Raw genomic sequence first — 26,183 nt, forward strand, 5'->3', positions numbered from 1 at the left:
TCCAACTAAAAGTATGCCATCTGTTTCCTCCAATTCAGTGTAATGATACTGAGTACAGTGCTGACATTTCTTTATGATATTAGGTAAGCATTCAGTGTAATCATGTTTTTTCAGCCTTTATAGTATTCCAAAAGCATTACATACAAAATAGATTTGATTACCACGCCTTGGAATTGGCGTGCTTTTGTTCCGACAGGTGTTTGATTAAGAGATTTTTTAAAAATGCAGTGTAAAACAGGCACATATTTTATTAGTGTTGCCAGAAATGTAGCACACAAGAACTACTGCATCAAGCAGGTGATGTGTCTGTCATTTTAATTCAAAATGCAACCTTGTTTAAGACTCTGTCACGTTGGTATCTATTTGAATGAAATAGATTTTTAAGGGCCTATTATCCTGAAATGTGGAGTGGCAAATCAGTGGCGCTTGTAATGCTCTCTTTGTTTATGTAACTGTATCTTATGTCTTTTCTTAATGCATTGAGTGGTATCGAGTGTGGATAAGAGCAAGTTACCTGTTAGTAACAGTGAAAGTGCTCTTGTGTCTGAAGTGATGGGGCATTGGCTTTTCATGCTGAAGGTCCAGCTGACAAGGCTGTTGACAACTGTAGTATCTGTCTCCAGTACATAGCATGTGCATTACCATGCTCTTTCCTATTCATACAACATTATGTAGGTGTTTCCATTTGGAATGGATAGTTTTCATTTTCTTCTGGCCTCCTTTCGGAGTTGTGCCTCTGCTACTCACAGGAGTAGCAAGTAAAGTTTGTTTAGTTCCCAGCTGCTGATGCTTTTACTAAATAAGGGCTCTGCTGTGGAACCATCCTGTGCAAAAGCATCCTATGATGATACAATCAATATTCTAGTGGTCTTCCCTATATGTAGCAATTCCGGCTGGGGTAGATTACAGCCGTGCTGTTCATACACAAATTATTCCCCTCAGAGCCCAGCCAGAACACTAAAGTGAGTGGCAGAAGGATTGCATACATGTTCTCCCTGGATTCTTTGTGTTAAGAAAAGCAGTGCCAGCTTCTTGACAGAAGGAAAAGGAGAGACTCTTGGAGAAGTATAACGACACACTCAAGGAATAGCTGGGTTCTGAAGTACTAGTTGCTAAAACACAGAACCAGCTATTTCAGAGGCAGCACGTTTGGTCCTTGGATTTGGGATATGCCTTTCATTTCAGGCTGACTGAGGGAGCTGCAGCACTGAACTACAGACATATTCAGCCGTCAACTATCAAGTAACTTGTTTTGTAGTGGTGGGACCATTGCACTCTTCCTGGGATTTCTCAAGTGTATTTTAACAACCCTTGCAGTGGCACATTGACAACTGTTGTCCTCCTGCTTTGCCTGTAGCAGGTTAGGGTGCTTTTGGTGTCTTTGGGCAATATGCCTTGTAGTTGTGCAACAGGTATTGACTGTGTAGTTTTAGAAATAGGTTAGACAGGGACTTTTATGGGATGGTTTTGGATAGGGATGACCCTGCCTTGAGTAGGGGGTTGGACTAGATGTGACCTCCGGAGTGCCTTTCCAGCCCTACTTTTCTATGATTTTATAAAACAGAAAGGATGAAGCCTTTCAAGGTACTGAGCACCTACAGCACGCATGCATTTGAGTGAATTAAAACTGTCTTAAGATTGCTGAAAATTCACTTGCTTCCTTTTAAATGCCAGATTTGGGGACCTAACTGATTTGAAAAAGAATAAATGGTTAATGTCTTCAAAGTGACTCATAGATTCATAGATTGTAAGGCTTGAAGGGACCTTGGAAGATCATTGGGTCCAGCCTCCTGCACCAAGCAGGAAAGATAACTGGGGCTCAGGTGACCCCAGCAAGTTGACTGTCTAGTCTTATCTTGAAGATTTCCAGGGTAAGTGATTGCACTACCTCTGAAGGCAGCTTATTCCACAGTCTGGACGCCCTGGCTGCAAAGAAGTTTTTATCATTGACATATAATTGATGTTATGACCCCAGCTGACGTCCTGCCCTTTGGGCGGGGGGCTGGACTCGATGATCTTCCGAGGTCCCTTCCAGCCCTAATGTCTATGAAATCTATGAAATCTTTCAGTCTTATTTTAGTAAAATTGTCCTAGATTTCCTCCAAAATAGTTCAAAGCGTTCCATGCCTAGAAAGTATGGGAAGCATTAGAAAAAAAGTATCATGATGTATATAGGTACTCTATGATTTGATATGAACATAGCATTCTTAAGGAAGGGGAAAAAAAGATAAAATAAAGTGGCTTTCTACACCTTTAAAAATAGAATTGCTCTGAGCCTGCATCATTATGGCAGATAAAAATGCTATAGTCCAATCAGTGGCAGCTTTTTATAATAGTACTAATTATTCCATTAAGATTCATAGATGTTAGGGTCAGAAGGGACCTCGATAGATCATCGAGTCCGACCCCCATTAAGGATGTCTTGTGATTAAACATATGATGAATGCTTTTTTTAATTTAGCAGAAAAAAGAGCAAAATTTTCTAAGGCTTTTTTTTGTTTAAAGCCATATACTACAAAGTAAAAATGTGTATTGTTTAAAAGTACTTCCATCTGAAGAGAGCTTCAGTATTACCAAAACAAAACAAAAAACCACCAGGGAAAGCAGTGGCAAAATGTTGGATTAAGTATTTAAATGCAGTCCCATGTATTATTTTTCTTCCTTTCCTTTATGCAGTTGTCCTTATTTGCATCGAACAACAGGGGATACAGAGAGGAAATACCATCTCAGATATTACAAGACTGGAACGTGTATTCACGAAACAGATGCTCGGGGTCATTGTGTGAAGAATGGACTCCACTGTGCCTTTGCCCATGGGCCTCATGACCTTAGACCACCAGTATATGATATAAGGTATCCTTTTTCAAAAAGAATAAAAAGCTATCAGTTCTAGTTAATAGGAGACCATTATCCTGTAACGTTCTAGTTGGCCAGCATTAAATGTTCACTTTCCAAAATACAGTAAACTTTTCAGTCAGATGTATTAACTTTGCAGCATTACTGTTAAATGAATCCTCATGTAACATTAAGATTATAACCTTAAACACACTAAGAAACTAATGTGGTTAGGATTTTAGAGAAATAGAAATTTATCCGCAAATGAAGTGTCTTGCATAGTTACAATTACATTATATGCAGAAGGCTGGGATACTTTGCTTTTTTGCCATGATGCCTTGTAAATTTTCTTATGCTGCTTCTATCCCCACACACACAATTTTCCAGCCATTTTCCAGCTTCCCAGTTTGTCACATGACATTTGGCTTACATGCAACGTCGTCCTTTGATTTATTTTTATTTCTCCCCTTATAAAAGGTCAGTGCTCACTGATGTTTTCTAAGGTGTGAGAAGGAGGCAACCAAAATGTGACATTGTATGATTAGGAGAGCAATTTAGTAATGGTTACTTTTGACTTTAGAAGAGGTTTGAGACCCTGGGGAACAAACAAGCAGAAGGAAAATCATATCTTGTGGTAAACAGGAAGAATCTTATAAAAGGAGCTATACGGTTCTACAATGTTTTCCCTGCCTGCCTGCCTGCTTGGAACACCCTTGTATGTTCCTGTGGGGATGATCCAGAGTAGGGAGGAGAGTGTAGGAGAAGGAAAGACCAGAGTACTAAGAGCAGAACTGCTGTAGTGATGATGTCAGTGGAGGGACATCCGGATCTCAGTGAGAGCCAGGAGCAGGAAAGAAAAGGATTATGGAGAGGTGTGATCTTTCTCGACACAGTGGGCATTTCCAACAGAGCAGAAAGAAAAAAGTAGGGACAGGTATGAAGCTTGGGATTGAGATGATGGGGGAAGGTGGAGGAAAAGACGGTTGGGATTAAGAAAGGACCAGGATTGGAGCTGATGTAGCTGAAGTTAAGGAGAAGAATGCAGTGGAATGTGGGACATAAATCTGGGAAAGTGAAAGGAGGTGGGAGGTAATTGCATATTTGAGGGCAAATTGGACTAATGGGAGATAAAGATGGGCATGGTTGGTAGAGTGCAGGTATGAAGGGATAGTAATCGATTGGATGCTTCACTCGTTTATTTCTATGGAAGTTAGGCATCTTAACTTTTAAATGAGTCTGTCAGTGTCACCAGCAGTCTCAGGCATCTGAAAATAGAGTCCAGATTTCTCAAGACTGTGTTTTATTAAAGTTTGTTTTTCAACTGTAGCATCATTCCAGCGCAACATTTGCACACACTACAATCCCCCAAAAATGTTTGAAAGTTCACTAATATCTTTCCCTCTCTGGGAACCGACATAAGTTTGTAGGATCTTCATCTTGTCCTAGTAAAACTCTTAAAACAGTCTCCTTTTGAGATGGGCATTATTAGTTCTGTTGTCTGTGATCTTTGTGATGAGATATAGGATAAAATCAGCAAGCTCCAGACTTTCATTATGACTCTCCTTATAAAGTCTTCTGTTATTGTGCTGTTGTTTATTGAAGTAATCCCTAGGGGTTTCAGCTGAAGTCAGGATATTATTATGCCAGGTTTTGTACAAATAAGTAATTGGAAACTCCTCGATTTTACGGGATTTGGGCAGATAAGGACATCTTCATCCCAAATTATTGTATACAATGCTTATTAATTTTCTCCTGAATCAAATCCTCAGTTTATCTTCCCACAAATTCACGTTCATTGCCAAAAAAAAAAGTCAATTTACAAATAACAGATGTGAAGAGGGCTCTTGTTTACTGCATTATTAGAACAAAGGTACTGAGATGACACTTTTAGGACCAAATAGTTTCCTCCTGCTGCAGTTATAGTAATAAATTGTTAGTAAAGACATATGTTGTCTTTCCTCTATTTGCACTTCAAGAGAATCTGACCTGATTTTTTGAGAACAGGAGGAACTAATGTTCTTCTAGTGCTTGTTCACACAGATTCCAGGCTTGATATGCATGCAATGTGTGATTGGACTCTGAATAGCAATATCTGTCATGGCCATGCCTAGTCCCCTCACTTCCTCTAGGATAACATAACCAAATGTGTAAGGGGCAGGAGATTGCAATGACTACTTGCTTCCTCCTTACTTTGTGTGGAGCAAGATGGAACACCAGCAGTGTCTGCATTTCTGTGACACAGTGATGTAGCTTTCCTGCTTATGGGACTTGAATCTTTTTTGTTTCAGTATGTAGCTTTAGATTTCCTTATTGTGTAAAACACTCCCACATGCATTATCAGAAAAGAAGAGTGAACTTGCATGAGCTCTAGTCCTGACTACCCTTTCCTCTTCAGGGGGTACCTCTGCCATCATAGCAGACTCCATGTGTCTTGAAATCAAACACTGTCCATCATGTGGTTCTGCCATAGTGATCAATAAAGTTCATTCGCAGTTTGATGTCCCTGGGAGAGGCCATGTTCCAGATGACTATTCTGTGTGCCATTCATCCTCCAGAAGGGCCTTCAGGAAAAGGAAATCTGAAGCTGTTCTTACTGATGATGTCTATACAGTGCGGCTTCCATCTCCAAGAAGTCCAGGAAAGATCAACCTACCTCAACACCAGTCAACTGTGGTTCCTCTAGCCCCAAAGTTAATTGCCATACATTTCACTTTTCTATTGCCTTGGTACCCTCAAACGTGAAGAAAGAAACACCACAGCCAATGGTCTAGATGTTGGCCCCTATCCTTAGGCATGTTCTTAGATTTTTGCCTCAGAGTTTCTTCTAGAGTATTTGACACTGGAAAGCAAGCCAGCACAGGTGGGTTCCTGCATTTGAAAAAGGCTTGAGTGTCTCTCAAAGAAATGTTCGGCATCTTCACCACCTTATCAAGGCTCCAAGTACTCCTTCCTTGGCAATAGATGTCCTTTTACTGGACATTCTTGCAAACTGACCATTTGCAATACCACCCAGCCTTTCCATAGGGCAGTTACTGGGCTTTCCCTCTTGATTATTGAAAAGCGGTGATCTCAAGAAATCCACCAGTCCAAACTCCTGGATCCAATATGATGTGCACCTGACTCCAGGAAAGATCAGTGGAAGAAGCTTAATCTTTCTCTTTATCCTCCTCATGGAATACCAAGGGCTCTTCTCCTAGTCCCTTTCTCCATATTGGGTAGTGCAAGGGGAGTCCAGAAGCAAGTGATTGGAGAACTTCCCAAAGGAGCACAAAAAGGGAACTTAGGTGTTTCAAGAAGTGACATCCTGAGATCCCTGCTGGTTTGTCACCAGGAATGAAGTCTACATGGGAAGACATTTAAAGAAGAAAGATGTGTCCTTTGCTTTATGGCAGCTATGGTTCTTTGAGTTGTATAATTCACACAGATTCCAAAGCTTCTCTCCATCTAAGACTCTGTTCTGGGGTTCTGTACTGGCAAAAGAGCTGAGAGGTGGTTGCAGCCACCGCATCCCTTATGCTGCACCTGGAGGATCTGAGGGAAGCAGGCATGGTCACAATGAATGCAGCTATTCAAAAAGAATTTGATCTTATGACTATGGGGGACATGCACATCAAAAACAGAGTCTGTGTGGGCAACATATCTCTAAGAACAGAAGCTACTGCAAGGTAAGTAACTTGTTTCTGTCATAATCTAAAACCTTTTAATCCTTTTTCTTCAGTTTTGGCATTTGCAGCACCTTCCAATTTAATTTCATTTGAAAATTTCTTTAATATGCTGTTGACATTCCACTTCTACCAACTGAAGGTGTTAGCTGCAAGTGTATCCAGTCTCAGTCTTGTTTCTTTCTGTATGATGCTCATTCCTGTCCTACCACCCATCATTATTCTTTAGTTAGCATGAATTAGGAATTAATTTCCATAACACCAGAATTTCACCCACAGTGCATAGGTTTCATTAATTTACACAGTGGGGTAAGATATATTCTGTTCTTCATTTCAGGGAACTGCAAGCACAGGAAGCCTTGCAGAATGGACAGCTTGGAGGAGGTGGAGAAGGCATTCCTGACTTGCAGCCAGGAATTCTAGCTAGTCAAGCAATGATTGAGAAGATTCTCAGCGAGGATCCAAGGTGGCAGGGTAATGTCTGTGTGTGCGCGCACGCGCATGTGGATTTGTCCTTTCAGCCCTGTTTCTGTAACTAAGACGCTTTTATTTTCTATTTAGGAAATTTAAGTGTATGGTTAAAAGAATGGCTATATATAAATAAATACTTAATAAATATTCATTAGAGGAAAAATTCAAACTCAAACCAAAACTTTCTATGTTTGATTAATAAGGCTGCTGTTTTGTCAATTGATAAATATGTTTCTGATTTAGAGGTGATGCAAAAACTCTTAATGTCATGCAATATTGATGTGACCTAATCCTTGGGGTTTTAACTCTTTAGTCAGCTAGTTAAGAACACTAGTTTCTTGCTTAGCTTGACTAACAAAACCGAGCAAATAATGAAATGTGACCTGTTTCAGGCTTTCACCTAGGCTACTCAAGTTGGAGACTCCACTTGCCTTCTGCTTTCTCCAGAATAGGGCAACTACTTTGTATTTTAATTTATTTTTCCTTTCTTCCCTCCCTTCCTTCCACACACATTCCTCTTCAGTATAAGGGCTATAAAAAGAAGCTGGAAAATGGACAATGAGCATCCAGGAAATAAAAGCCACTCCTTTGTCTATCAAGTTTTCTATAAGGGGACTATCAAGTAAGACTAAAAGAGACGATGGTAATTCTGTTTTGGGCACTGGTAAGACCACTACTGAGAGACTGTATTAGTTCTAATGAACTCACTTCAAAATGGAAGTAAAAATTCTGGAAAGTTTCAGGAAACAGTTACAAAAATGATTTAAGTTTTGAAAATTTACCATAAGGAAAGAGACTAACATCACTCAGTATACTGAGCTTAACTAAGAGAAAGAGAAGGACATTATCAGGGTTTATATAAATTACTATAAAGCTAAGAGGGCTTTCTATAGTTCATAAGGCCAGAAGGTCAAGAGCTACAATGGGAGATCATATTCAAGTGGTTATCCTTTTGTCCCCCCAAAGTTCTCAGTGCCGCTTCATTCCAGGATATAATCCTCCATTTTGTAGGACCTACTTGCTTAATTCCTAGCACAGATAAACCTTGCTTTTGGCCATTTTAAAACATACTAGTTGGTGACCTGTACTGGATCCATACATCTTACTAGGTGACATACATTGGTCTGAATAACAGATTTGTCATCATTACTTACCACCCTACTACTCTTTGTGTTTAGTAATCATTTACCAGTAATCAATTTAATATTTCTTTCTAATAATTTATAAAGATACTGAATAGCATTGGAGAAAGAACATATTTCTGCATATCTCCACTAGACAGCCCCTGTGACAGTTGTTTTTCTTCATATCCATTCAGAAATAAAATAATTCCAGCCACAAGTGTGGGTTAGAGTTAGGGGTGCACAGATAAGGATTTTCTTGGCCAGTACCAGTAGCCAATTATTTACCAGGCTTATCGGCCGATACTGATCTGAAAACCGATTTAAAGGAGTGCAGCCAGGCAGCATGGAGAGCAGCTCCCTGCAGGTGGGTATGTGGAGGGGAAGGGGCGTTGGGGTGGAGGAAGCAGGGGGGCAGATCAAGGCCCCCACAGTGAGGGAGGGAGTGGGGCTGGGGGTGCTGCCCAGCCAGGGCAGTGAATGGGACCCTGGGGTTGGGATGGGGAACAGGATGGAGCCACGGGCAGCTCGTCCAGGCCATCAGCATCTTGGCACTTGAACTAAAGCTCACTCAACATTTTTCAGTGCCTCCACCACCATTTTTAAGTGCGGGGATGCTTTTAAGAGCAGGGCAGAGAGTCCTGAGGCTACAGCGGGCAGCTTGCCTCTTCCTTGCACACACATCTGGGGGGAGGGGGGGTACATGCCCCCCCATACCTCCTATGGGGGGGGTGCATGCAGCTTCCTCCCCTCCGCGCACCCCCTGGAAAAGCTGCCTGCAGCTCTGTCCTGACCCCAGGTCCCATTCACTGCCCTGGCTGGGCAGCACCCCCAGCCCCTGCCCCACTCCCTCCCTCACTGTGGGGGCCTCAGTCTGCCCCCCACATGCCCCTTTCCCCTCCTATTTCCCTTCTTCTTTACAGACTTACCCGCAAGGAGCTGCTTTCCATGCTGCCCAACTGCATTCCTGGCCATGTGCGTGTTGTGGCTGCGTGCATGCACGCGGCATCCAGGGCCCCTGGACATATATTTATCGGTGACATTACTGCTACTCCAGCCAAAAAAGCCGATAGCCAATAATGATAACTTTCCTTTTATCAGTGCTGATCTGATACAGCACTGATATATTGGTGCACCTCTAGTTAGGGTGCTGCCAGGCTGGTCAGCAGGGAATGTATTGTGAAAATAAGGTAAAGCTATGCATTAATGGTCATCAGCAGTTTCAGCAAAAAAGTAGGCTTCAATTCTCACGTGCACATTCAATACATATGCATCTCTCACAAGTGTCTCATTACAACTAGTTTTTGAGATCACTCCATTGAGTTTAATATGAGCTAACACATGAGTGTAATGCATTTAATAGGAGTATAACATAGACTACTGTATATAGTAATATTTTTTTCCATCATGATGTCATAGGGGGTTATGGCACATTCCTTGCAGAAGCCTTATTACTGTACTTACTTGCATACTTCATGCACCCCCTTGCTACTTCCTCAGTTTAGCTCTCCAAAGTTGGGGCGTGTGTATTAAACAGAGAAGCTGATTTTCTGTGCAGAAGTAGAAGCATGGGAATGGTGTAAGAGAAGACTGTTGCTTCTCTTTTCTTTCCCCATCAGCAGCATGAAAGAAGGGCTCAGTCTTCAGTGTGGCTGTGTGGCAAAGTGGGAGGTCCCCAACCAGCCACAGTTCTGGTCTTCCACTGCCTCTGGGCATGCCACCCACTTCTCTCACCTGCTACACCTTGCAGCTAAGTAATTAGTTGATAATTAGGTGGAAGGCTGCCATGCGAGGGCCCAGATGTCTAAGGGCTAAAAGTACATGCTCCTACCACCCTTAATGTGTCCCATGCCTTGCAGATGTTTCTAACAGCTGTGGTCCGCTCTGGCCTGAGGCCGGGCCTAACTCAGCAGAACGTTAGGCCTCTTGCATTCTGTCCTGTGACAAGCCACGCTCGTACCGCCTTCCTCTCACTGAGGCCTCGCTCCAGAGGCTTGCATCCAATCTCTTTCATACTGCCCTTCCTGGGCCTTGCTCATACCACCCCTCCTTTTCCTGGGGCCACACTCACCCTGCCCTATTCCAGAGGGGTCCCTGGGCTTGATTCCCATCACTCCCCAGCCTGCAAGCACACAACCTTTTGGGTATCTCCCACCTCCCTCATCTGAGTGAGCGCTGGGCAGTTGGCAGAACACTGGTCTTACTCAGCCTCTAGGCTCTTGCTGGGTCACTTGCCCAGCTGCTCTCAATCGGGGGGCTCCTGACTCACCCCCTGTTCTCACAGCTCCTCCTCTGCCACCCTCCAATTGGCCTCTGGCCCATCTGCGGCCTCAGGCGCCCAGAGGCTTACCTGGACCTAACTCGGGCCCCCATGCTAGCAGGACCTACCCTCAAGCCCCCTGCTGGCAGGGGCCCAACTCGCGCTACTTATTCACAGGGCCTTCTCAGTCCCCCGTGTTCTCGGGGCCTCCCAACTACTACTCTACTTTCCCCTCTTTCCAGGGCCTCCCAACTGCCTCTCTTGTGCAGGCCTTCAGGTACCCTTCTGCACCCACTCTGCACCTCCGCCTCCACTGAGGCACATACTCCACCCCCTACTCTGGCACCTGGGGTTGAACATCCCTGAAGGCTCAGGTGCCGCTCATCAGCATGCCTGGCCCAAAACCTCTCAGTCTCTGGGGTCTTGCACCCCATATGGACTCAGGTGGCCGCAGCTGTGCCCAGCCCCACTACCCAATCTTTGTGGTCTTGCACCCCACAGGGCTCAGGGGCCATACCTGGGCATGCCTGGTCCTCTGGTGTTAAATAACCCACCCGAAGGCAGGAGCTGGGGTTAAGGCACCCCTCCTCGCCTTTCACTGGGGGCAGGGGGTTGGGGAGTGGGTAACTTGCTTGGCATTTCCTTGGGGCTTCCATGCCACTAGGAGCCCCACCAGGCCACCCTTCCCTGGCAGGGTGCAGTTTCAAGTCATGCCCAGGACCAGGAGCCTCCAAGCCATCCCCATAAGCTCTTGCCCTTACCTCATAGTTCTTCCAGGAGCAGCAGCTCCACCAGGAGATGTTCCTTCCATGGCGTCAGGAAGCAAACTGCTGCCTCCAGCCCTGCTGGCCTGAATCTTAAAATAGCTGCTCATCAGAGCTGGGACTGCACTTGTCAACTGCTTATCCCAGCTCCTAAAGTGGCAGACACCCTAGTAGGTGTTCTGCCATAGGCAGCTGCACTTTTAACCCTTTCACAGCTGCTGCCAAATTGGCAGTTAATACTCTAGCTTTTGCTTGAGTAGGAAACAGAGGGTAAATGTGCTGAAGAGTAGAGTCTGTCCCTGCTCCATGTGGTCAGCTGTTAGCTATGACTCTTGGGGGGGTGCAAAAAAGTTCATTCTTTTTTTCTTCTTCTTCCCAAAACAAGGCATTTGTTTTATTTGGGCATGGGGTGTGCAGCACAGTTACCTTTCTCAAATTTGTAATTTTATTAAAAAATTACTTGAGTTTGTTAGCCAAGATATACTTTTCTCTTAAAACTAGGTTGGTTGGCACAGATTATAGTAGTACAATTTAATTGTCTACTGACTATGTCCCAGTTCAAGTTTTGCAAGATTTTCCCTAGGATTTGTCAGGCAAGCCTCCCTATAGATGACAAATGCTCTGATTAATCTCCATTGTTCCAAGATTAACCCTCCTCCTCCCCCCCCCCCCCCCCCCCCCCCCCCCCGCAACCAACCCACCCCCTCCTCCCCAAAACCAAACAACAAAAAAACAATATAAATGGTTCGAAGTGCCCCCTGGCCAACTTTTTAACATTTGGAGAACAAGTTATCCTGTACATTTAAAAGTGGTTAACTGTTGGTTTTCAACATCCTTCCTGGTTTGTGGAAGAACAGAAAATGTTGTGTTATCATTGAAAGATGTCAATATATCATCTTGCTTCTTTCCAAATATAACGCAGAAATACTTATCTAATACGTTTTCATTTCTTCATCACCATTGATAATTTTACAGTCCTTAATATCAGACCCTTGCTGATATTAGGATTTTTTTTGTTTCTGTTGTTTAAAGAATTCCATTTGTTTTTGACATTTCTGATCCCGCATTTGTTCACTGGTAGCTTTAGTTTCCACGATCAGTTCTCTGTACATCCTTATTGCTGAGCTGTATACATTGCCATTGGATTTCCTTTTTTTCTATTTTGTTTCAGGTTTACTTTTTAATGTTTCTTTCATATCGTCTCTTGACCAGGAGGAATTCTAACCAAAAAAACCTTATTTTATACTTGCTCCATAAACATCTGCATCAAACGCAGCATTTTAATGTTTTTTATGTTTAAGATGTTTCGTCCCTCTCAATTATGCTAACAATTGTTTTCAGCTTTAGGTGGACTTAGTCCTTATCCAGTATGACTGTTCCTGTGTGTCCACCATGAGCACATTCAGTACAAAATTGATTCTCAGCTTTGATTGTTTTTGAACATGTCATAGAAAATCTTGTGGTGAAAAAGTGGTAAAAAGTGTTTAATGCTATGCAGCATTGCTGTATGACTCAGATTCATTCTTTCTTTATAATATTAAGGCTCTTCAGACAAATCAGTCCAAGCTAATAGTGGAAAAAGTTCACAGTAGCCATACCTTTGACCCCCTAGTGCAGTGAGGGGCACCCCTTTTGGCAGACATGCCACAAATTAGCCTCTTACCATCCTTGCATGCCACTCTGATCCCTTTCCCTTACCTGACCTGCTTCTCTGCTTTCTCATCTCTGTCCTTTACTCCCTGACCAAGCTGCTTTTCTCCTTTCTGCCTCCTGCCTTATGCTCCTTACCTGATCTGGCATTCTGCTTGTTACTTTCGGCCCTATCTACCACGCAGAGGCTGGTGGTGCCATTCGGAGCACTTGTGCAGCAAGTTAGACACCCCTGGTATAGTGCATGTGAAGAACATGCTCTAGCATGATTTCAGAGCAATCAGGATGCTGTGTCTACATAGTTTACAGTTAATTTTGGAGCCATATCTATGGATTCCATGACTCTTTCTATATTTATGCTTTTAAAACTATCTTTTAATTTGAAAAAAATGTTTGAAAATAGTGAAAATATTGAAAACTGAGCAATTGCTTTCTATCCTGAGTGCAGCACTTGCCTTTTTGTATTCAGTTCAGACAGCTTCTTTCTCCATGCTGCCTGTGCGCATAGTTTTTAAATCCAGTAGAATGTTGAAAAAGTGTTAAGTGTGTTTGGGGGATGGACTGAGCAGCATAGAAACCCACTCAGTCATACAGCAAAAGCCAATGTATATGTATCCATGAAGTTCAGCCAGTTCTAAATGGATTTTTACCAGACCACTGAAGATCACATCTGTGTTCCAGGGGGTATGTCGGTAAGTCATGTAACAGGCTATTCTATTTACATGGTTGATAAGTGCCATTACAAGACTTATTCTATACTTTAGAAGCCACCAGCAGCTATGTATGTACGTAGCTAGTTTTGGCATGTTTGTTTTTACTTGTAAAAGTGGTTATTTGAGGTGTTTTGAAATCTGTAATTTTTTGATGTTACCATTGTGTGAAGAGCAAAAGACATATTGTGTGTGTGTGCACCCTTTTCTAAGACATTAGTCATAGTTAAAAGAAATTGCAAGTACTATACAGGGGGCTACTCCATTCTTGCACTTGAAGGTGGCAACCATTTTTGCTCAAACAAAAATCAATTTTATTTTAGGTTAGAAAAATAATTTTGGAAAATTGCAGCTGAAAACAAGAGTCCAAGAATATCATAAGAAGGTAAAAATGGTCTTTAGAATGGAAACACCCATGAACAACCTTAAGTTATAGGCATAACCTCTGTGTGGACTATTATTGATGTAGTTTAGAATTTGTGGGTCAAAAGGATTATTTTTTTTTAAGTGTTTGGTTCTAAAAGGAGAGATGTCGTGTGTGTTGTACTATGTAGGTAGATACTAAAAAGCATGCAGTGAAAAAGTGGGAGATGAAGAGTAGAACGGCTCAAGGCATAGGAAGCAAAAAGGAATGTTATGAGAAGCAAATTGAAATATTGTCCTTGGTGTTTGAGTTTCTTACCATAGCTCCAGTGAATAAATGGAATCCAACCTGGATTTAAGGGGAGAGTGATACCAAAGTGGAGAGGGAAGAAAGTTATTTTGGCTGTTATCTTCTCAGTGGAGTAAAGGCAGATAGGACTGGAATTAGGGAAAACAAGTGGGAAGTTACTGAAGTTGGGTAGGACGTAGGAGAAGAAAACAGAATTATTTGTCAGCTTCCTTGGTAAGTGAAAACGAAAGAGGGAGGAGATGAAAATTGTCCCATAGTTGGGTCTTGAGTGTAGGGGATGATATGAGGAGTGTCAACACCAACATGGAAAGACAAGTGATTGCTTCTTAAAAAAAAAAAAAAGTGAAGAACTCAATTTTTGCAATGGCAAGCTGTGTAGACAGTTTTGGAAAGGAAACAAACTCTGCAAAGAGGTAGACTTAGGCAAGGGACAGACATTCAAAAAGCCCAAGCCTGAGTTGATTCAGTCGTTACAGGTTACTCTAATGTGAAGAGATTAAACTAATTTGCAAGTGGACAGACATCCACTTTTCATTCCAGAAACGCAGGCACATGCTTGCTGTGGCTTAGGCCAGAGCCCCGGGGAGGGAGAGGGGGGGCTAGCCTTCCCTTCCCTTCCCTTCCACAGGGAAGCTGAACTGAGGTGGGAGCATGGCCAGGCCCTAGCAGGCCTGAGTGTGACCGAGGAGAAGTTTAAGCACCACCCATCCCTGTGGCCTGCAGGGTTCAGAGGGTGGGGGAAGAGGGATACTGTGGCCTGTCAGGGGCATGGCCAGACCCCCACGGTGGGGGAGAAGATGCTGCCTGGGTTGGTCCAGCTCAGCCTGGGCGTGGAGAGCAGCTATCACTGAGCTGCAGCCGCTGAGGATGGTCCTGCCTCCATGGCCCAGCCCAGCCGTGCCCAGCCCCACTGGGCAGCTGTCTGGGCCAGTACAGGCTATGGGGTTGGGGCCCTCCTCAGCGGCTGCAGCTCAGTGAAAGCCACACAGAGCCCCCTTCCCTGTCCGGTGGGGGGGAGGGGGAAGAGCCCCCCTCCAGCACTGCACAGAGCCCCCCCTCTCTGCCATGGCGGGGGAGGAAGGGGAGGGGAGCTGCCCTGCCCTGGCTGCAGTCCCCTGGTGGGAGGGGGGTAGGAATTAACCGCCTTCCTGCCCCTTTAGCCTTAACAGGGCCATGCTGGGATGGCTGTGGTCCCTGCCGGTGGAACAGGGAAGGGAGTGGGGAATAAACCCAGTCTTGGGAACCCTGACAGAGGCTGCTGCCCCTCCCTGTCTGCTTGCTGCTCCAGTGGCAGGGGTGGGGGGCATGGCCTTATTAAGGCGAAGGGAGCAGGGAGAGGGTTGATTCTTCCTTCTGTTCGTTCTGCCCCTGGGGACTACAGCTTGGGAGCAGTCTCCCCCTCACCTGTAGACAGGCAGCCCACAGCTATGGTGTGGGAGGGAGGAGGAAAGACTTAATTCCTTTCTCACCCACTTTGCCTTAATGGGACCATGCTGGGATGTGTCTGGCCCCTCCTCTGCCCCTGCTGGGGCTAGAGGGCAGAGGGGCAGGGCCAGCCCTGCTCTCTGGAGCAGACAGCTCAGCCCAGGGCTGCAAATCATTCTGGGATGCTGTAGGACTCTGGTTTAACTTAAAAAAGGAAGGAGTCTGGGACAGAAGTTGCCTAAACCAGTTTGACCCAAATCAGCTAAGGCTGATACTACGTTCAACCCGATTTACTTTAAATTAGTTTTGGCTATTTTGAAACTGGTTTATGTGCACTGAACTTCTGTTCTGTTACAGGTTTAAACCAGTTTCTGATCACTTATACCAGTTTATGTGTAACTTTTGTCCCTAGTGCTGGAGGCTAGTTGCACCTTATCACTGTTCAAGGGTATTTAGAAAGATGTTGCCGAAGAGGAAGGATCAAGAACGCTTAGAGATGCTGAGGAGATGAAGATGATGAAGAAAGAGGTAGATACAAAGCAAAGACAAAGTCAGGGGAATTAAGGGGGAGCACAGAATCAAAGAAGGGGAATAGTTCAGGGGAGAATAAAATATGGCCCAGGGGCTGGATCTGACCCACCAGGCCATTCTAGCCATCCCGCGGGGCTCCTAAAATATTTAGAAAATGAATATTTATTTGCTCCTAGCTGCCTGTCAAAGATGACAGGAGCCAGGGGCAGTAGGACCCAGAGGAAGCTTGTGGCAGGACCCAGCAGTAAGGCCTGCCCAGCCACCCCAACCAGAAACCCCTGCCTAGTGGCCCTCCGCCCAAAATAATTGCCCTCCCCTGGAATAGTTGGTCATATTAAAGCAGGGGCAGGCAGTTATTTCTGGCAGAGGGTCGCTTGACAAGGTTTGATGAGTTGTCGAGGGAGGGCCATATGGGTAGCCCCCTCCCCTTGACAGATGTCATATACCCTCCCCTTGACAGATGTCCTTCCCCATGGTCACCATCTTGGGACCGGAAGTCTCACCCTTAACTCCTGACTTTTTGCCACCAGAAGTCCATCCCTTTGCCCTCCAGAAATACTCCTTTTTGGGGTGGGGGGGGGAAGGTTGCTACCTTAGAGGCAGCAAAAACCAATCATACACTAAAAGTCAAACACCTACTATAACATATTGTAATTTTATTACAAAAAATATTTTTGTCATGATTTGTGTTTGTGTACTGTATATAGAGGTGATTGTACAATAACTCAAAAATAAATTCTTAGTCTCTTATAGTATGTGTGTGTGTGGTGGGGTGTGGGAGGGTGTAGGGGGAGTTTGTGAGGGGGTGTGGCTGTGTGTGGGGGGCATAGGGTATGTTGGGGGGTTGCCTTTGTGGGCTGTGGGTGTGTGGCTCTGGAACACATTCCTCCTGCAGTCAATGCAGGCAACATGGGGGGAGGGGGTCAGTGGGGGGCATTTGTGGAGTGTGAGGGAGGGATGGGGGGACCCCTGCACACTTCCCCCCCACCATGGTGCAGAAGCAGGCGGGGGTACTGGTGCCTGGCTCTGGCTATCACCACACATTGCAGTGAGCAGCACAGCCCTCTCCAGGCAGTCTCTGTCGCTGGTGCTCCCCTCACTTGTGCAGCAGGGGAGGGAAGCTCCAGGTGCTGGAGGGAAGTCCCAGGCACAGGAGGGAAGCCTCCCATGCTGGAGCCAGCTGCCTTCCCTGCCCCAGCCAGCTCCAGCACCTGAGGCTTCCCTCCTGTGCTGCACGAGTGCAGGGATTGCTAGCAATACAGGTGGCCTGGCAGGGGCTGTGCTTCTCACCCCAATGTGCAGCGCTGGCCAGAGCTGACCATGAGCACCCTCTTCTCTCCTGACGCTGCTGCCTCTGCTGCCTGCCAGGACTGTGTACCATGGGGGGGGGTCCCCACACCCCTCTCCCCTCCCCCCTCCCTCACACCCACATGCTGCCTAGCTGAGTTCTGTGCTGCTGCTGCCCCCTGGGAGCAGGCTCCATGCTGGTGCCAGCCCTAGCCCCCATGGTCCCTGCTCCCACCCAGCTGCAGCACCACTTCCCTACCTGCTGCTGGGGGAGGGAGCAGGTCACATGGAATGTCCCACCTAGTCTTGTGGGGCCACCCTTCTGTCCATGAGGGTGGGAGCGAGGCATAGTAGGGTATGTTGGGGGTGGGTGTAGGCGCCTTGCTCCCACCCTTGTGCATGGAAGGGCTGGGTGGAGCACAGTTTGTTGGTGGGCGCCAGGGGCCAGATGAAAGTGCCTGGTGGGCTGGATGCAGCCTGCGAGCTGTATTTTGCCCACCCCTGTTTTAAAGGAAGCAAGCAATCAAGGATGACAAAGATGGAGCAGAGACTGAGATGGGCAGCGAACTTTATTCTCCAATAAAATCTTAGGGAGAGCAGTTTTAGTGGAATAAGGAATACCAAAGTCACACTAAAGAGGAGTTGTGAGAGGATGCATAACATAATGCATATTTCAGTAAAAAGAATGACATGTTTCCAGAAAGTAATCTTAGAAAAATGTTAAATATTTATACTTAGGATTTCTGGATATTTCTTGGCCTATTGGAGTTCTGCTGCTGCTTTGTGTGCATATTTTGACAATGTTCTTATTTAATATAAAAATGATAAAGCTTTATGCAGTTGGGAGAGAAAAGACAAGCTTCTGGGTTTCAAGTGTCCTTCATCCTGTCTGGAAAGAAACAGTCACAGTCCATGGTAGATGCAAGTTAGAACCATTGTGTTAATTTAACCTGTTTATGTTAATGAATTTGACCACTTGGACAGAAATGGGAAGCTATCACTTGCAGGGCAAAAAAGAAGCTAGCAAAGAGAGGATGAGAGGCAAGTTGTAACAAACTACAACACCAATGTTTCTGCTAAGTCCATGGGTTCTTTGCTAGTTCTCTGTGAGGGCAAGGACTGTGAGATAAGAGTGATTGGATTATTTTGATATAAATGTTTTTCCATTGGTAATAGAGTTTTTTCTCCTTTACTGTTTTTGTGGATTGTGAATGGTAATGTATATTTCCATGTCATTTCTGTGAGGGCATAAAGAATATTGGATGAGACAGTTCAGTTGTTGTGAAATGCCTGTGTAGAATCTGAATTATCATGGTATTGCTGTGTTGTGGTGCTGGGCCTGGGAGCCAGGAGCTGGTCAGATCACTAGTATCAGAATTGTCAGATTCCTCTGGGCTGCAGAGCCAGTCTGCAGGCTGGACGTGGTCTCCCTGGAGCCAGTGCACAAGTCGGTCAAGCAGGGTGCACCATGCATTGAACACTGCCAGTTCAGTCCTGCATGCTGCGGTGTTGGCCCCACTCTGGGGTTCACTGCACACGGTGCATGGAGCTGCATGTGGCACCACACTGCTCAGGATCTGGTCTAGCCTCAGCCATCTGTGTGTGCCAGTGCTAATGCACAGGGTTGGTCTGGTGGGACGCTCGATTCAGCATGTGCCCCTTGATGGCTCGGTGCCAAGCAAATCCTGGGGTGGGGTCAGTGTGTGGTGCAGGTGCAGCTCAGGACCAGCACAGGGCATGCAATGTGTGTGGTGCCCTGCCAGACTGGCCTGTGCACTAGCTCCAGCATAGCCTAATCCATGCCAGCCCCAGAGTCAGCGTGAAAGGTTAGTCTAGCACAGGTGCCGCATGTAGCATGTGGCCCGGACTGGTGTCCTGTGCGGTGTCCAGCACTCATGTTGCCACCTCCAGTGCTGCCTGTGGTGCACAGGGTTGGTTTTGGCCCGCTTGTAGGGCTCTAGAGGAGAACTCTGGCCCATGGGGCATGTGTTTGATACCCCCGTTCTAACTTAAATGATGACTGCTTCTTTCCCAGGCCTGGTGAATAGCCCTGAAGTTGAAAATGTGCTGTCTCTTTCCCAGCTGTACAGTGTGGTCCAATAAAAGATACTACCTCACCTCACAAATCTCACTTCTCTCATATCCCTCTTATGGCTGCAACAATATTACTAAAACTTTCTGTCATGCCTCATTGCTGCAACAAAATCAGCATCTTGACCCAGTTGTTTATGAGTGGCAATACATGCAAGCATGATTTTAATACAGAAAATATATTTTATACCTAAAATCACTAGAGTTACTCTATATGCAAATTCAGTGTTCACTCATTTTAACTTTGTTTATGTGTTTACAGATACTAATTTTGTATTAGCTGGCTACAAGACAGAACAATGCACCAAACCTCCCAGACTCTGCCGCCAAGGTTATGCATGTCCACATTTTCACAACAGCCGAGACAGAAGACGAAATCCCAGAAAATTCAAATACAGGTGCAAAAATAAATACTAAGAATAGAGAAGTTTCCTAGCGATGAGTGTCTCTCCCCCAGGGGATCTGTAGAACAGTTACTGGGGAACATATTTCTTAGGATTCCACTAGTAATGCAAATGAATAAATCAATTGCAGAAAATCAGTTATTTGTAGTAGCCCCTGGCAATCTTAAAGGCCTTTTGTTCACAATGATTAAATTGCCATGAATGGGAAAAATAGTTAAAATCATCTAACATGCCTGTCTTCCCTGAGAATAAGTAAAGTTGCTTCTGCATCTCTTAGCTACACTTCAGAATCTTGGTTACTCTTCCTTTTACTCACTGTTAACAGAGAGGCCAGTGATAACTTTTAGCTGTATCCTAGAAAGTTACTCCTGCTACTGACTTGCCTTCCTCAGTCCAGACCAGCAGAGATTCCCTATGCCTGAAAAAGGGTGACTGCACCCGAAAGCTTGCCAGCTTGCCAACTTTTTTGCCAGCTACTCAGTTGGTCTAATAAAAGAGATCACACCCACTCAAAGAACCTTGCCTTCCTCAGCTCATACTTTCAAAAATACTCTTACTAAACTTTACTTTTAATGTGAATTAGTGGCCTCATAATGTAGTTTTTCTTAGCTTCTGTTCCCTCAGTACAGCAGGACAGAATCAGTGGTACTAGCCTAGCCATCTCTTGACTGAATAGCCATAGAAGAGAACAGAATATTGCAATGAACTGATCATCGTTATACCACAATACTGCATTTTTCTAAAAGGCTCCCAAAAATCGGGTCTGCAACTGTAGGCTTCGCTTTTCTTGAGGCTTCATGGAAGTGTATTTGAGTCTGCTTCTGAGGAGCGGGTACAGGTGAATTTTTGAATTTTGCTTTTTTTCTAGGTCTACTCCTTGCCCCAATGTAAAACATGCAGACGAGTGGGGTGAACCTTCTAAGTGTGAAAGTGGGGATAGCTGTCAATATTGCCATTCCCGGACAGAGCAACAATTCCATCCTGAAGTAAGAACTGTAGTTGGGGTTTTTTTACTACGTAAAAATTGAATGGGTGTTATCTTAATAATGAAAAAAGACGAGTCTGGTTTATCAGATGTAAAATCAAAATAGTTGTTTCATCCGCTGCATTAATCTTTAGGCATTAAGAATTTTAAATTGATTTTTTTTTTAATAAGTAGCATTAGCAGCTTTGTAATGATTCAGTCAGTTATGTATCCCCCTTACTGTACTTTTTCTAAACTAAATATCCTCAGCTTACTAATGAGTGTTGTGAGAGGCAGTGTTGGAAACCTTACTGCTATGTTCCTTTACTTCTGTAAGGCTTTTGGCACTGTACTCCCAAATAGTTTGAGTGGTCATTAACAGGGATCCATGTCTTCCGTTTGTCACGGAAAAATGCGGTAAAATGTAGATTTTTCTCCTTTTAAAGGAGAAAAATGTGGGAAACAGCAGGTTTCCCCTTGCAGGGGAAGTGGCAGAGTTCCAGCCTGCAAGGGACTGGGAGAAGCAGGAGGAAGGCAATCAGGCATTGGGTGCCATGTGCATGTGCCAGGCAGCCTGGAGAGCAGCTCCTTGCAGCTCCTCCCCAAGTTGGTGGGGAGGAATTGAGGTCCCCGTAGTGAAGGAGGGAATTGGGCAGGGCTGAGGTTGGGGGGTAAATGAGGCTTGGGGCCTGGGGCCGGGATGTGTGGCTGCAGGGGGTGGGGCAGAGCCGTGGGCAGCTTGTCCAGGGGGGTGTTGGGAGCAGGGGCTGGCTTCCTGCCACTGCATGCACTCCCAGGAGGAGGCATGTGCCCCTCAGGTTTGTGCACTGGGCAGGGCGGATGTGGGCTAGTGGCTGTGGCTTGGGGCTCCCTGCCCTGATGCCTTCCCACCAGGGGCATCTGTAGGCCAGTGGTCAAGACCCAGGGTGGTGAGGCTTGGTGCCACCATCAGCCCTGCACCACCATGGAGAGGTGCCCCCTGCCTGCCCAGCAGTGGTGAGGGTGGTGGCATGGAGTTGTGCCCCCTGCTGCTGCCAGGTAGGAACGGGGTGCCTTGCTATGGTGCTGCAGGGCTCCCAGCAGTGGCACTGAGCTTCCCCACCCAGCCTTTCCCTGCCCTGCTGGGCTGGGTCCTGCCTGCTGGGCTGTGGAGGCAGGGAGGGCAGCAGGGCAGGGAGCCCTTAGCCCATTGCTGCCAGCCTGCATCTGCCCCTGCCCCATAGGCTCTGCTCCAGCCATGCTGCCCGTGGGGGAGGGAGAGCTGGGCTCTACTGTACTCTGCCGCCACAGAAGCTGCTTCCTCCCATGGGCAGCAGCTGGGGCTCAGATACTGCTGGTGGGGGCTGGGAGCTGCAGACTTGGGTCCCTGGCCCCATAGCTCTGGCAGCCGGGGGCCTCCTCTGGCAGGGCTGGGAGGCTCAGGGGGCTGTGGGGAAGGAGTGAGGGGCACTAGCAGGGCCCAGGGGGCTGTGGCTTGGGAGTGAGGGGCAAGGGTATGGGCTGGGACCTGGCATATCAGGACTGCTCAGTGCCACAAAGCAGCAGGGCGGACAGCTGCAGCCAGATTCATGTCCTAGTGAGCAAAGTGGGCATGGGGAGGTCTAATTTTCCTTGATTAAAAAAACAACCAAAATCAAATGCCAGAATTTATACACATTTAGAATGTATTTTATTATAGTGATTGAAGCACTAGTAGGATTCCAAATTGCTTTAAAATTATAAATATATTTACAAAACTTTGCGTTCAGCTGGTTATGTGTGTATATGTGTGTGTGTATATATATATATGTATATATGAGTGACATTTCATTTTAATCATGGAAAATACAAAAAGGGTTGTTATAAAGAGGATGGTGATTTTTGTGTCGTCTGGGGGGAAGGCAATTGAATATGAAGTAGCAGACTTGAATTTCAAGACAGAAATTTAGTTTAGGTATTAGGAAGAACATTCTAATTATGAGGATGGCTAAGCACTGGAACAGATTATTTAGATCACAAAATAAAAACCCCACCACTGTGGTGAGAATCTGTACCATTATCAGAGATGCTGTTCTGTTGCTGCCTGCTGAAGTGTTTGGTTAGTGGAAAGGTGCACCATGCTCTGTTTGGCACAGCGCATACATATGCTCCCTCAGCAGGCTCCTCTCTTTGAGACTAGTACTGCAGAAATTAAGTCATTTTAGCCAGCAGCCGTATCTGCTGCTTACTCTGTGGCTCACAGAAAGGAGAAGGTAAATGTTGAAGAAGCAGAACTGACAAATCCCTGTGGTTGGAAGTTTTCAAGTGTAGTTAGACAAACATTTGCATAGGACTGGAAGGGGCCTCCATGACCATTGAATCCAATCCCTTGCATTTGCAGGCTCTTGTTAAGTGAAGGAATCCCTGCAAATCTCCACCTGAGTCTCTTGCCTACAACTTACGATGAACAAATTCAGAAACGCCAAAAGCACCCTACAAAATGCCATAGGGTAAAATAGAGGCAACAAGGGCACTGCAACAACAGAGAGAGAACTTTTTAATGCATGCTCAGAAGATCTTAGGAAAGGGACCATACCCACATTACAAAGGAAGGTCTTCTCTTCCCCTCCCCTCAGGGGAAGTCTGACTTAGCAGAAAAAATGCTTCTTGATCCCAAATTTGTGATAAATGACATTCTGGGTAGAAGAGCCAGAGCTTCTAGCCAGAAACCTCTGGGTTTTTCTAGAACTGACCATCAGCACACCTAGTGAAACGGCCTCCATAACCTTTAGTGTGACCTTAAGAATTAGAGAATATCCCTAGGCCTCAAAAGCAGGCTCAAACAAGCAAGCAAAAAAAAAAAAAAATCAGTTCCCAGAATCAGCAGTTTTCATGAGGTGTGCCAGAACTCCCTATCCTGTTTTATACCGTTCCTTCTGTAGATGTGTACTCGGTTCATTCTCAAAGCGATGTCGGTTCTTTGCCCCTACCACTTTGCTTCAAAGAACATTCCAAAACTTCACTCTTCTGATGTGTCTTGGATGGTTTAGAAAGAAGTAATCTTGCCTTGACTAGGGTGTTGGCTCTTGAGGTCCCTTCCAGCCCTATTTATCTATGAATCCAAGTTATGAACTTTTCAGCTTATATGAAAAGTTCTTATAACTGAATCCTAAATGTATGATCTTATTCTCTGTACTATTCAGAGTCCCATTTCTGTCACACTAATTGTCAAGGTCATCCTGTTCTTCCAGTGTGTGTCGTTCCCCCCCCCCCAAATCCTTTTCTTTATACATGGAGCTACACTGTATTGGCTATTTAAACATAGGTAAAAATTAGAAATATATAGGGGAAGTGGCTTGTCTTTATTTTCTAATTCAGTTACAATAATTCCAAATATCTGTTGTGTGGTACCTGCCATGGTTTTGACTAAAATTAGTTGAAAGATCATAAAAGGAGCTGGATCAAGCCCATAGTAATTATGTAAGGATGCTGTTTTAGATCTTTGTTCATTATTAGGGGAAACAAAAGTACTCTGTTAAGCAACAGTAACAATCTTGTAGTTTTATCATCCTGCAACACTTGTCCGATCTTTAGCTCTGTATATATAAACAGTAACCAATCATGATTAACTGTGCAGGAATTTGCAAATTCAAGACGACGCAGGAACTTGACTATAAAATAAATGACTGTCATTCATGCATGGATATCTTAAACACGTGGTTCTAAAACAAGGACTATGCAAAATAGTATTTGATTTTGATATACATATTTTTATTTCCAAATTTGACCTATGCCAAAGTCTCCATTTGTGCATTTTATAATGTCTGTATATTTGCAGTAACTGCAACCAGGTTGTACTTGGAGGCAAGAATATTTTCTTATTTATGTATGGAACACTTCACTAACATAGATGCTGGAAGCCACTATAACAGTGGTTCTTGACCATTTTAGATGCAGAGAACCCCCTCAGAAAGTGCTAGCTCTTAGCTTTCATGCATTTCTTGACTGCAGAAAAATAATAAAGGAATTCTGCTGTTGCAAAGAACTCAGAAAGCCCATGAGAGGTCAGAATATTTTTGACACTGTGGATTCCTATTTGAAATGCCTGGGTTTATCTTGGGAATTGGCATTTGCACACCTAATATTGGCAGCACCCTGGAAAGGATTTCATGGCATCTCAGGTACCATGGCACCTGCTTGAGAATTGCTGATCTACAACAAAGCATGAGGGTTCATAAGGGAAGGGAGGGGAGGGCAAGGGGGGTTCTGAATCTGCTTCTTCGAAGTTCTAGCCCAGGGATGTTACACATGGGGCCCACAGGCTGGATCCAGCCTGTAGAGTTGTGTTATCCAATCCACAGGACCCCTGGAGGAGTGGGGCCCACCACCAAATTCCAGGGCAAAACACCCCAGTGGGTGCTTTTTGGTGGTGGTGGGATGAGTGACACCTGAATTAACCCCCACAGTTCCCTGACACCTTTTGTTTTGCTGACACCCCTGCTTGTCTTACTGCTGGAGGTGGGTCTGGATCTGGTCTAGTTTGACTCCCTGCTCTGTCCTAGCCTAATGTCTTAACCACTGGCCTGTCCTCAGTGTCATTGAAAGTCAGTGGTGCTTAGTCTTTATATATACTACCACATTTAAACAAGGGGCTTTGATACCAAAGTGACTTGAGCGTGCTTTTGGAAATTGTATTCACTGTCTTTTGATTTGCTTTTCACTGCTTAAACATGTACAATATTTGCAATGGTACTTTTCTATAATGTCAATCCACATAGTTATGCTACTGAGGAGTTGCATCGTTCTTTCCCAGGTTTTATTTGTTTAAGAAGAACCTGGCTAATATTATGTGATTGAAAGCAAACTGACAATACTTTAATGTTCCAAGATGAATTTAGTAATGCTAAATGGTATTGGATTTTAGAGGTTCATATTAGAATATTTTTTTAAATTATCCAGCTCTTTTCCTGTTATCATGCAAGTATTTCACTTTTCTCATTTTTAGATTTACAAATCAACAAAATGCAATGACATGCGCCAAACAGGTTACTGCCCACGGGGTCCATTTTGTGCATTTGCACATGTTGAAAGTGAGTATGAGAATAATTATTCAATATCAATATTAATCAAGCTACTACCATCATTTATAACTGGAGGTTTCAAAGGCATTTTTTAACAATTTAATGCATTTTAGAAACGTGCTTTATCTCATGTTCTGTGATCTTATATCTGTTTTTCATCACTGAACATTACAATGGGGGTGTATTGCTTTTTGCATCAAATTTGCACCAGCAGAAATGGAAGAGGCATTTGCTTTTTAGAGATGTAGCCTGTCCTTATTGTTTCAGGCCCCATTCTGCAAATTCAGGCATACTTA

The 26,183-nt window shown here is 44.8% G+C and overlaps 1 protein-coding gene across 8 annotated transcripts in view; it reads left to right on the forward strand.

Annotated features, from left to right (window-relative positions):
• UNKL (unk like zinc finger) overlaps positions 1-26,183 on the forward strand; it is a 93,152-nt gene that overhangs the window by 11,530 nt on the left and 55,439 nt on the right. For 5 of the 8 annotated variants that reach the window (XM_059716640.1, XM_059716644.1, XM_059716639.1 and 2 more), the window contains 5 exons: positions 2,677-2,853; positions 6,835-6,971; positions 19,743-19,878; positions 20,753-20,870; positions 25,812-25,896. In XM_059716640.1, the coding sequence (XP_059572623.1) occupies positions 2,677-2,853; positions 6,835-6,971; positions 19,743-19,878; positions 20,753-20,870; positions 25,812-25,896 (653 nt within the window). Of the gene's footprint in view, positions 1-2,676; positions 2,854-5,328; positions 6,501-6,834; positions 6,972-15,983; positions 16,100-19,742; positions 19,879-20,752; positions 20,871-25,811; positions 25,897-26,183 lie in introns of those variants that run through there. The other 3 variants (XM_059716645.1, XM_059716646.1, XM_059716643.1) reach the window with 3 other exon arrangements.

The sequence above is a fragment of the Alligator mississippiensis genome, chromosome 13 (genome assembly GCF_030867095.1).
Source record: "Alligator mississippiensis isolate rAllMis1 chromosome 13, rAllMis1, whole genome shotgun sequence".
Lineage (NCBI taxonomy): Eukaryota > Metazoa > Chordata > Crocodylia > Alligatoridae > Alligator > Alligator mississippiensis.